Source organism: Budorcas taxicolor, chromosome 6, assembly GCF_023091745.1.
Source record: "Budorcas taxicolor isolate Tak-1 chromosome 6, Takin1.1, whole genome shotgun sequence".
In the NCBI taxonomy this organism is placed as follows: domain Eukaryota; kingdom Metazoa; phylum Chordata; class Mammalia; order Artiodactyla; family Bovidae; genus Budorcas; species Budorcas taxicolor.
This window is the reverse complement of record NC_068915.1, coordinates 97,803,802-97,816,739: the sequence shown is the minus strand read 5'-3', so window position 1 is coordinate 97,816,739 and position 12,938 is coordinate 97,803,802. Positions and strand designations below refer to the sequence as shown.

Genomic DNA, 12,938 nt, shown 5'->3' with positions numbered 1-12,938 from the left:
ATCACTAACAGTGGGACAATGTAGCAGTATGTGCTGACATGATTCAACAGCAAGTATATAGTATCATTATAAGGTATTCTTGCTAGAAAAAAAATTAACCTGAATCTAATATAACCTTTGGGTATAACTTCTATTTTATAAGGAATCTATGGGATTAAGGAATAAATTAACTATATATATCATAGATACATGATATATATATGATAGATACATATATATATCTCAAAGAGGGCTTCCCAGGTGGCACAGTGTAAAGAATCCACCAAGCAGGAGACGCAAGAGACACAAGTTCAATCTCTAGGTAGGAAAGATCCCCAGGAGGAGGAAATGGCAATTCCCTCCAATATTCTTGCCTAGAAAATTCCATGGACAGAGGAACCTGGTGGGCTATAGTCCATGGTGTCGCAAAGAGTCAGACATGACTGTGTGACTAAGCACAGTACATATCATATAGATCAAAAAATCTAGGATGAAGGATATTCTTTATAATAACTTCAAAGTCAGTATTTTCTTTTTTTTGGACAGGAACGTAAGATTCATCGGTGGGCAAGAGGAAGGAGGCAACCGCGCCAAGGCTCTCATAAGGGCAGGGCCCCTCATTTGTCCAGAGGGCCACCATCAGGGTTGTGTACATAATATGTGACTCCTCGCCATCTGGGATGAGCTGCTCTTCTGCCACCATGCTTTCAAGTTCATCTGCACTGAACTTAGTAAACGCCCAGTTCTTGGAGATGTAGATCTTCTGGTGGCCAGGGAACTTGAACTTGGCCCCAAGGAGGGTCTCAATCACAGGCTCCATGTTCTGCAGCTCAGTGCGGATGGACATTATGACTTGGCCAATGTGGACCCTGGCCAGTGTGCCCCAGGGCTTTCCAAAGGGACCATGCATACCTGTCTGGAGCCTAGATTGGGGACAGCATGCTAGTCATGAATGTCCACTGGAAAGAGCTGTATCCAAGGTCCCTTAGGGCAACCTGTACAAGCAACAGGCTGCATACACTACCGAGGAGGCTGCTGTTTGCAGCCACTGCACACTGGGCCCCCATGGGGAAAAGAGCACAGTCGGCTTAATTGGCTGCAAAAGTTTTTTTTTTTTTTTTTTAAGTGAGGAAACCATATACAATGTTGTACATGAACTATACCGCAATAAAGTTGGGGGTGGGGGGAATGAGGAAACTCTTCTAGACTAAAAGAATCTAAAGAATAATAATCACCAAATAACACACATAAAATTCCTCCTTATTTAAGATGAAAAAGGCAGGTATAAAAGATATCCTTGAGCTAACTGAAGCAGTGATAATACGGACCAGCTACTAAATTCTACAGTGTTAACTTTTTTAGGGATGATAATGGTATTACAGTTACACAGAAAAAAATGTTTCTATTCTTAGGAAATACATCATGATATATGAAGGAGTGTCATGATGGCCCTCAAATTACTTTAAAATGATACATCAAAATGTGTGTGTGTGTGTGCGCGTGTGTGCATGCATGAGTGTGGGTGTGAGAAAGAAAGAGAGACAATGAGAGAATGCAAATATAACAAAAAGCCAGGAAATTTTAGGAAAGAGTAATGAAGAGTAAGAAGATCTGCTAAGACACTATAAAGATAAAGCTATAATAATTTGAAGAACATAGTATTAATGTATTCAGAAATACACAGGCTAATTAATGGAACAGAATACTGTGTCCAGAAATCTATTATAATGTGCTTCAAAGCAACAGGGAGAAAAGGGATTCACAATTCAATAAAGAATGCCAACTCAAATAACTAGCCATTTAGAAAAACAAGCATGGACGTCTCTGATGGTCCCAGGGTTAGGATTCCACACTTCCACTAAAGAGGATGTGGGTTCAATTCCTGGTCAGGAACTAAGAAGCCATGCGGTATGTCCAAAAAAGTCACTTATGTTTATATGTAACAGATCTATTATTGTTACTTTTAAATGAATTAATAAATATTTTTATTACTTCAATTTCTAATACATTAAAAAGCAGACATACTCTACATAAACAAAAGCTCTCTAGGGGTCTCAATTTTTCAGAGTCTAAATCACTGCAGATGGTGATTGCAGCCACAAAATTAAAAGATGCTTACTCCTTAGAAGGAAAGTTATGACCAACCTAGACAGCATATTAAAAAGCAGAGACATTACTTTGTCAACAAAGGTCCAGCTAGTCAAGGCTATGGTTTTTCCAGTGGTCATGTATGGAGATGAGAGCTGGACCATAAAGAAAGCTAAGCGCCAAAGAATTGAAGCTTTTGAACTGTGGTGTTGGAGAAGACTCTTGAGAGTCCCCTGGACTGCAAGGAGATCCAACCAGTCCATCCTAAAGGAGATCAGTCCTGGGTGTTCATTAGAAGGACTGATGTTGAAGCTGAAACTCCAATACTTTGGCCACCTGATGTGAAGAGCTGACTCATTTGAAAAGACCTTGATGCTGGGAAAGATTGAGGGCAGGAGGAGAAGGGGATGACAGAGGATGAGATGGTTGGATGGCATCACTGACTCAATGGACATGAGTTTGGGTAAACTCCAAGAGTTGGTGATGGACAGGGAGGCCTGGCATCCTGCGGTTCACAGGGTTGCAAAGAGTCAGACACAACTGAGTGACTGAACTGAACTGAACTGAAAGATCAGAGGATTCAAGAACTTAAAGTACCAGAAGAAAACATGAAGGAATCTAAAATATGTAATTTCAGAACAGGAAAGACCTTTCAAGCAAGTCGACATAACCCCAAAGCTATAAAAGATTAAAATATTTAACTATATAAAAATCTAAAGTTTCTGAGTGGCAAAAATTAAAAAATAAATAAAGCCAAAAAAGATAATAAACTGGGAGAAAAACTTGTTAATTTCTTATATATGTCAACAGTTTTTATAAGAAAAAGATAAAAAATGGCTAATGAACATAAACAGACTAATTTACTTCAAAAAAATGGGTTTTTCAATAATGATTTTTTTTAACACGTGAAAAGATGCTCAAAAGCATTCATAGTAAATGAAATGCAAATTAAAACTAGAATGAAATATTACCTTTCTTCTACCAGGTTAGTAAGGATAAAAAAATTTGGAAATGTGTGTGTGAATAACCAGGTACATCGGAAAAGACCTCGATGCTGGGAAAGACTGAAGGCAAAAGGAGAAGAGGGCAGCAGAGGATGAGATGGTTAGACAGTATCACTAATCCAATGGACATGAACTTGAGCAAACTCCAAGAGATAGTAAAGGACAGGGAAGCATGGCTTGCTGCAGTCCATGGGGTCACAAAAAGTCAGACACAACTAAGCAACTGAACAACACAACAATTAGGTACACACAGACATTATTGTTTAGAGGGTAACGTTAAAAGGCAACTTTAATTTCTATCAAAATTTTAAATGTATGCACCCTTAGATTCAAGAATTTAACCTATACATACACGTATAATCACTACAGCATCATAACTGGCTAATTATGATAAAGCCAAAGGATAGAAAATAAAAAAGAATGAGTTTTATGAGTTGTATAAAGACCACTGTGATGGACAGCCACATAAAAAAGGCACCCTGCAAAAGTGTGTATATCATCTTATAATTTGTGTATAAAAAGGAGGATACACACTTATATACTGAAAGAGATAGAAGAAATCAGTAATAGTTCTTCAGAGTAGAAAGTGGTACCATTTTATGTACTGTCTTTTCAGTAACAAAAATAAATAAGATCACTGCTTTATACAGAATGAAATGTGTAGTCTGAATATGTCATTAGGCTCTCAACTAAACACAGTTCAAAAACAAACATTATAAAATGATTTAGAAACACCATGGCTTAGAATTATCAGCATTTCTTCTCAATGCCCTTTCCTGCTTTATAAGTTGAATGATTTACATGCTGTAGTTTAGTAAAAAGGACAAAGAACAGTTTACTACTTATATTTACTGGAGAAAAAGATACGTGCCAGGTCTAAAACTGAGGCTTCAAGATTAAAAATTTTTAAAAATCCCCAAAGCAGTACATTAATTATATTACCCATTTCTAGATTTTAATTTTCATTTCCCTTTGTGTAATGCTCAATTTAATATCCATTTTGTTCAGTGATATTTTAGCAGAACTAACCTTCAGATTATCTCTTAACAATTCCTAATATCTGTGGATAAGAGGCTGGTAAATACATATTTTCAAAACGTCTTAAGTTAGCAACCTACTCTTACTGCTTAAATGTTTTAATTAAATTTATCATAACTGTATTAATAAGACATTCTCTTGAAGAACAGTTTCTCACCAAATCCTCAAATAGCAGTGAAAGTCACTCCATCGTGTCTGACTCTTTGTAACACCATGGACTATATAGTCCATGCAATTCTCCAGGCCAGAATACTGGAGTGGGTAGCCTTTCCCTTCTCCAGGGGATCTTCCCAACCCAGGGATCAAACGCAGGTCTCCCGCATTACAGGTGGATTCTTTACCAGCTGAGACACTAGGGAAGCCCAAGAATATTAGAGTGGGTAGTCTATCCCTTCTCCAGCGGATAGCAACGAACCTAAAATTATTAAGCAAAGATAGCTTTCTACTCATTAAAGCATAAATGATTTGTTTACCTGCTGATGCTAAGATGGTACAGTGCAGAGCATGTTTTAAGGCCTCTAGTCTTTCACTTTCATGTACTATTGTCTTGTAAGAGAGTTCATTGTACCTTTGTGCAGCTTCAATGAATTTTCTTCTATAATCAAGAACACGTGCATAGCATACCTTTAAGAGGGAAAATGTTTCAATTAGGGGGAAGAATTAAAAAGCAAAAGAAAAGAGAATTTCTAATGTATAACAACAGCATTTATCAGATATTCTGGAGCACCTTAATACTGTGGGATTCTCCAACACAAAATTAATTCCAAACCAGTTCATCAGTTACCTTATAATGTATCTGTAACTGTTCATTGGTTGATTCATTCTGCAGCAACGATGCCCGATTTATGTAAGCCTCTGCCTGGACTGGATCATCGTCCTCCAGATATAGCCGAGCAATCTTCAGATAGGTCTCCAGTTTATAATCAACATTGTACTGTCTAGGTGATAACAGAAAGACACAGAATGACTACTTCACCAAGAAAATTTTTAGGGGTGGTAGAAAATAAGTTATGTTTTCCTGATATGTACACATATATTCTGTTACTATAAGGGACTCAAACTTTTTACTGCATTGGAAAAACACAGAGAAGCTAAAAAACATTTCCAAATAAATTTTACTGAATTTTCATTATTTTTGTCATTATTTATATCTATTTTAGCTTCTTCTAATCCTCAGATAATCTCACAAATCAAAGATCTTTAAAAAAATTTTAAAAGCCCAGTTCAAGGACATATCATGTACCACCACCAAAAGAACTATGGACATGTACATCCATTCTGGACAATTTGGCAGTATGCTCTCCAACCATTCTTTGACTCCTTTAAAATGCATATATTCTTCACCTACTGTATTCTACCTCTAAAAAATAAATCCCCCCCAAAATCATGCATGTGCACACATATACGTGTAGAGAATATTCATTTGTAAAGTTATTCATAAATATCCATAATAGGAAAAAAATGGAAATCACCCATAATGATATTTATGGTAATTAATTAAGTTGCGATATATAAACATGACAGACACTACACAATTACATATATATAAAATAATTATATACAGTGTCATTATTATAATAATTATTTCTGATAATAGTCATAAGTTTTCAGTAAATGAAAAAAAGGATAAAAAAGTACATAAAAACACTATCAAAATGTATTTCTATATACATACATCAAGAGAGGAATTGCAATTATCTCTTGGAGTGATAATACAGGTAATTTTCATTTTTCTTCTTATCCCAAAGGTCACATTTATACGCAAGAAATGCATAACTGAAGACCTTATATAATTCAAAACTCACATAATTCAAGATTTACCCTCACAGAAAAGTTAATTCTACTTATCACCAAAAGTGGTGTTACCATGTGGCAAGAACAGAGTTTACAATTGACTTGGCCCTAACTTTGAAACTAATTCTTCAAAAAATTTTATATCAATTCAAAAATTTCCATAAGTCATATATTATTAATATTTTCTATTATCTCTATTCACAACTCATATTTACATATATTGCTATAAACAGCACCGTATTTTTCTGCATTTTCATTTCTTATGCCAAGTATATCTATTACTTTCATAATCAGAATGAATCCTTTTTTAGGGAAACAAGCTCTCAATAATTTATCCAAATCACTTTAACTTGTTTAGAAAACCATAGAAATTTCAGTTCTTGGTATTCTCATACATAATGTTACAGTACTCTCAAAACGTTAATAACCACCACTGCAAAGAACAGTATTCACATCAACTACCAATGAAAAATAAATCATTTGCTCTGTACTAACAAGACAGTGCTCCAGACAGCATAAGACCAAAGTGATTAAGAAAGCCCTCAGCCTTTTCAGAGGCTTCCATGGAGGTTCAGATGGTAAAGAATCTGCCTACAATGCAGGAGACCTAAGTTCGATCCATGGGTCAGGAAGACCCCCATGGAGAAGGGAATGGCAACCCGTTCCTGTATTCTTGCCTGGAGAATTCTCCGGATAGAGGAGCCTGGCGGGCTTCAGGCTATAGGGTCGCAAAGAGTCAGACACAACTGAGAAACTAATACTTTAACTTTTTCAGCCTTTTCAAACTATCAAAGGAAAAAACTGAATTAACAAGAAGCCTTAGAAAACAAAATTCAACATCTATATATAAAGGCATTTTTATATACTGACTGCTTTTTCAAGGGGCATCATTTCGCACAAAAGGCAAGATACCTGAAGTAGTATTTGCCTTATGATCACAAATACTAAGGAAAAAAAAATAAGAATCCCTTATTCACCTGGTGAAAGAGTAGAGAAGTAACTGAAAATATTTTTTGTCATTTACTTCGTATTTTTATAGTTGCCAACTGAAAAAGGAAGTATGTTCAATAATACAACCAAGAGTTTCACAACTTTCATCTTTCTTATACAATATAAATAACTATAAATTTTTTTAGAATCATATGAAAGGCAAGATTGGCTGAATAAGAGTTACAAACTATCATCTTAATTTTTCCAATCATTCTTCCATCTCATTTTCTCTAGTATCTCAAATCCAAAAATCCACTGAACTCACTGTGACCCCCAAACCACTGATCCTATTACATTGTTACTGTATTTTTCTCCTTAAAAGCCTCACTTTCCTCCTGACCTCACTTGACCCCTATGGCCAATCATTACCATCACTGAATTGCGTATGCACTCGTCTGCCTTGTTCCTCTCATGCTGTTGTACTTGTTGAGCAAAATCAAAATGCTGGTTAAATCGGAGAGTTCATCCCCTCCTTTCTTCCAACCATGTAGCTGAACTCCGATGGAGAAAAACAGCCAACCAATCTGCCAGATCTCATTTTACAGACGACGACTGTTAAACGAGCCTTAATGCTGCCAAGTATACTGTCCATCTTTAGTCTATTTACTATCCCGCTCTCCTGGAGAATTTTTCTGATATTCTTGTATCTCTTCAACCTCACTACTCCCACCCCTATCAGCTGATGACTCTGACTCCAACTTCACTAAGAATACTGAAATAATCAAAGAGTACTTACACAAGCCCCACCGCCGTATTACTAACATCTGCACCATATACTCTGTGTTCCTGGCTGTTAGGGGAGATCACTGGGGACTAGTCTGCCCACCAGGCACTATTCGGCAATGTCTACATTTTTGATAGTCACAACTAGGAGTAGTGGCGCCACTGGCATCCAGTGAATAGAGGCCCCTGGTCCTGCTACACGTCTGCGTATACCTAGCACAGCCTCCCTAACAGGGAACTATCCAATCTAAAGGGCCAACAGCGCCAAGGTTGAAAAACTCTGCCAAGTATGAACCATCTGCTGGCCTATCTGAAGCCTATCCCTCCACTGGATTCCTTCCCCTCTCTTCTACTCCTGCAAGAATCCCCTCCATTACTCCCCAAGATCAGAGTTTTGCCCTCCACTGAATCATGGAAAAAAACAATCTCTACCTAACGCCTACTGTCATCTTCTACCCTACTTCTCTGCTCCCTCTGATGAACACTTCCCCGAGGATTTGCCCATGCTCACCAGCTCCAATTCTTCTCTTCCCTCTCTTGTAAACAACTCCAGTCGGGCTTTCGCTCTCACCATTTTAGCAAACCAGCTTCCGTCAAGACCACCAATGATGTCCACATCACTCACTCTTATGGTTAACCTTCAACTCCTCATCTTACGTGCCCATCAGCACCGCACTGACCACTTGCTCCTTGCTGATACACTTTCCTCGTTTGGCTCCGCAGATACCACACTCCACGTTCTCCTGGTTTCCCTCTTACCTCAGTGGGCAATCCTCACCTGCTACATCTCCCTCCTGCCCTGACCTCTTAGTGTCAGAAGACCCGGTACTCAGTCCCCTTCTCTACCTCTATGTCCTGCCTTGGAGATCTCATCCAGTCTAATGGCTTTAAATTCCATTTATATCCCAGTGGTTCCCACAGGCGACAATACATCTCTAGTCCAGACCTCTCCTCTAAACTCCAGACTAACAAATTCAACTCTCTACTAGGTATTTCTACTTGGTTATCACATGTCCAAAACAGAACTCTTGATCTTCCCTCAAAACCTGTTCTCTACCATTCAGTAGATGGCAACTCTGTTTTTCCAGTTGCTCAAACCAAAACTCAGGACTTCTCTTGGCTCTTTTTCTTATATCCAAGCTGTCAAGAAATCCTTAGCTTTACCTTAGAAACATATTCAAAGTCCAACATTTCTCACAATCTCTGTCTCACCTGCAGTAGTGCATAAACCTCTCAGCTAATGTCCCTACTTCTATCACTGCATGCCTATAGTTCATTCTCAACCCAGTAGTTAGAATGACTCTAAAATATGCCAGGCACTTCCCTCGTGGTCCAGTGATTAAGAATGCACCCTCCAATGCAGGGGACGTGGGTCTGATCCCTGGTCAGGGAACCAGGAATCCCACATGCTGTGGGGCAACTAAGCCCGTGCAATGTAACTACTGAGCCCACGTATCACAACTAGAGAAGCCCGGAAGCCAAAACAGAGAGCCTGTGCGCCACGACTAGGACCTGACGCAGCCAAGTAAATAAATGTTTTTTTAAAAAATGAAACATAACTCAGATCACGTCAGTCCTCTGTACAAAATCCCTCAAAGGCTTTTCACAGTTTCCCTTAGAAAAAGGCCAAAGGCCTTACAATGACTGACAAGGCTCCACGTACTCTGGTCCCCGGTCCTTTCTGATCTCACCCTCTGTCACTTTCCCCTTTGCTCACTCCACCCACAGTGGTCTCCTTGGTCTTCTTAAAACACTCTGAGCAAGCTCCCATCTTAAAGCCTTTGCACTAGCCATCCTCTCCAAGAGGATCTATTGACACTCTTCTCTCAGGGAGTGCACAGCCTCTCCGTTACCCCCTTGAAGTGTTTAGAAAGGTGGTATCAGGACCACCCTACCACTCTAATCACCCTGTTTAGTAACACATCCTGCCCCCCGACTTTATCCCCTTTCTCTATAGCCCTTATCACTTCTAACATGGGACAAAATTTATCTATTTATTCATTAAATTGTTCATTATCTGTTTCCTGTTCTAAAATGGAAGAAAAAAGTAAGTGAACAGTTATACATATCCATCCAATATCCACTATTTACTATACTTTTGTCCTGTTTCCAAAGGAATTCCCACCAACACTTGGGCTGCATTTCTCCAATCTTCTTCTTTTTCATATATGGATGCAAGATGCTGTCTTATGGAAGCAACCTGAAATAGGAAGTATATGGGTTAAATTATTTCTACTGATATTAGTAACTAATTAAAATAAATAGAATGATAGTCTATCATGACAATGCTCTTATTCAACACACTCTACAGGCAAGTAAATAGTAAAAGTTTACCTTTACTACCCAAATTTCTTTTGTGAACTTTGCAGTCATAAAATATCAAAACAGTGAACAAACACATTTCTGTAATGTGGATTATGGCAATAATTTAAATATTAAGTTTTGCTTTTGTGTCACTGCACATATAATGCTGGAGTTCTCCTATGTTCTCAGCCTAATTAACAATTTATTCATTTTTAAAAATAATCTAGGGCTTCCCTGGAAGTCTGGTGGTAAAGAATCTGCCTGCCAATGCAGGGGACACAGGTTTGATCCCTGGATCAGGAAGAATTCCACTTCCTGAGGAGCAACTAAGCCCATGAGCCACAACTACTGAGCCTGTGTGCCGAGAGCCTGCACTCTGCAACAAGAGAAGCCACTGCAATGAGAAGTCCTCACATTGCGACTAGAGAGTGGCCCCTGGTCCCCACAACTACAGAAAAGCCTGCGCAGCAATAAAGACCCAACACAGTCCTAAGTAAATACATAAATAACTTTCAAAACTAAAATAGTCTAAAAAGTAATATTTGGTTCATAAGAGCAAATTATAGTATATAAGCAAATGTCAGCTGGACTTAAAGTATCATAATACTTATTTGATCTTATATTGTAAAATGCTGTTTGGCACATCATTTTGTAGAAATAAAATTGAATGATTATCTCCTTTAAAAATTTAATGGTATCTCTCAAAATAATTGCTGCTATCTCAGGTTTAAAAATCACCACTCTTAATAGCCAATACTTTACAATATTAACTATAAATGGGATATAACCTGTAAAACTTGTGAATCACTCTACCATACACCTGAAACTTATAATCAACAATCAACAATACTTTTAAAAAAAGAAAACATAATAAACAAATTCCTAAAAATAAAACAAAAATCACTGCTCTAGGTATTTACCTGCTCCTCAAAGGAAATGACTCTAGGCTGGATCTTTTCCAAGGTGAAATGATAGATTTCTTTGGCTGTGCTATCAGGCAGGTTAGGGAGATGGGTGCAGAAATCAGTCAGCAACTGGCGAGAGATCACGAGGCTGACATTCTCATTTACCACTTGTTAAAAAAAAGTAAAGGATAAGAAAAACATGAATAATCTGTATATTTTCACTAAGCAATCAATTTTCACCTAAAATTAATACTAAAATATATTAGTGTACCTTTCAAAGCATTACTTACTGATCTCCATACTCCTATGACCTTATATTACAGAACCAGTTTTTCTTATTCTGAATTATTTGATCACTTAACAACTGCACCAAAACATTAAAAATACCTAGTGCCACCTGGTGCAGAAGGCAATGGCACCCCACTCCAGTACTCTTGCCTGGAAAATCCCATGGATGGAGGAGCCTGGTGGGCTGCAGTCCATGGGGTCGCTAAGAGTCTGACACGACTGAGCGACTTCACTTTCACTTTTCACTTTCATGCATTGGAGAAGGAAATGGCAACCCACTCCAGTGTTCTTGCCTGGAGAATCCCAGGGACGGGGGAGCCTGGTGGGCTGCCGTCTATGGGGTCGCACAGAGTCGGACACGACTGAAGTGGCTTAGCAGCAGTAGTAGTGCCACCTGGGAAGCACTTTAAATACCACAACTTTTCTAAGAATCAGAATTGGCTGAGAAAAAGTTAACAGTTGAGAATTTTATGTTATTCTTTTCTCTTCTTTTGGACTTCCCTGGTGGCTCAGATGGTAAAGTGTCTGTCTACAATGCAGGAGACCCGGGTTCGATCGCTGGGTTGGGAAGATCCCCTGGAGGAGGAAATGGCAATCCACTCCAGTACTATTGCCTAGAAAATCCCATGGACAGAGAAGCCTAGTAGGCTACAGTCCATGGAGTCTCAAAGAGTCAGACACTTTAAATACCACAACTTTTCTAAGAATCAGAAATGGCTGAGAAAAAGTTAACAGTTGAGAATTTTATGTTATTCCTTTCTCTTCTTTATATTTCTACAAAGTGAAGGCACAGAAATACCTATATTTTTATTTACATCCTTATAGCCCATGTAGCTACAGAAAAAAAAGTTAGAGAAGAAACAGTGAAACAATTTTCATTCAGTTTAAATAAAGTGAGTAGAGATAGTTACTGCCACTTGTACTTTACCAACAAAAACAACAAATAAGAACTTAGGTCAGTACTAGGAAATTTCCTGGTTGTCCAGTGGTCAGGAAGCCATGATTTCACAGGACTGGGCATGGGTTTGATCCCTGTCAGTGAACTAAGATCCATATGCTGAACTAAGATCCTGTATGCTGCATGGTGAAGCCAAAAAAGAAAAGAACAAAAAAATTTTAATAAATAGAGGCTTAAAAATATTTTTTTAAAAAAGTCATTTTCTACTATAAAAAAAAAGAACTTAGGTCAGCACAGATGTATGGATGGGTTTCCCTGGTGGCTCAGAGGTAAAGAATCTGCCTGCCAATGCAGGAGACGCAGGTTTGAGCCTTGAGTCGGGAAGATCCCCTGGAGAAGGAAATGGCAACCCACTCCAGTATTCTTGCTTGGAGAATCCCCTGGACAGAGGAGCCTGGAGGGTTACAGTTCACGGGGTTGCAAAGAGTTGGACAGGACTTAGTGACAAAACAACAAGATGTATAAACATATTTTATGCCTTTGCTTGCAAACATTTATGCTGTATTATTATACATGATTAAGGATAAAAACTCTGAAGCCACACTGCTTACAAACCCTCCTGATTATATGCCCTCAGGCAAGAGACTTATTTCCCTGTGCTTCTCTTTCCTCTTTTGTGAAGTTAGGTTCACAGAAGAAACCTGTGAAGAAGGTTGCTGTGAAACTTAAATGCAATTTACCTAAAGCGCTTTAAGCAATACCTGGCACATATCACTCAACAAATGTCAGTTATTATTATCACTTTAATTACATTTTTAAAAGATGCATCGTGTTTGTAAACCACTCCTTAGATAAATTAAGTTTAAATCAGTAGTTACTAGGGAAATAAATGATGGTTCAAAAACTATTCAGCTGATGCAAATGATT

At 38.2% G+C, this 12,938-nt stretch overlaps 1 protein-coding gene and 1 non-coding gene across 2 annotated transcripts in view; both read right to left on the bottom strand.

Annotated features, from left to right (window-relative positions):
- The window catches only part of COPS4 (COP9 signalosome subunit 4), a 38,563-nt gene that overhangs the window by 14,728 nt on the left and 10,897 nt on the right, over window positions 1-12,938 (bottom strand). The window contains exons 3-6 of the mRNA XM_052641855.1: window positions 10,841-10,992; window positions 9,713-9,816; window positions 4,894-5,047; window positions 4,583-4,733 (exon numbers count right to left, since the gene is read on the bottom strand). Of these exons, the coding sequence (XP_052497815.1) occupies window positions 4,583-4,733; window positions 4,894-5,047; window positions 9,713-9,816; window positions 10,841-10,992 (561 nt within the window). The remainder of the gene's footprint in view (window positions 1-4,582; window positions 4,734-4,893; window positions 5,048-9,712; window positions 9,817-10,840; window positions 10,993-12,938) is intronic.
- On the bottom strand, window positions 947-1,081 carry LOC128050104 (small nucleolar RNA SNORA70). Its single transcript, XR_008199617.1, has one exon. It is a non-coding gene; the product is annotated as a small nucleolar RNA SNORA70 (small nucleolar RNA).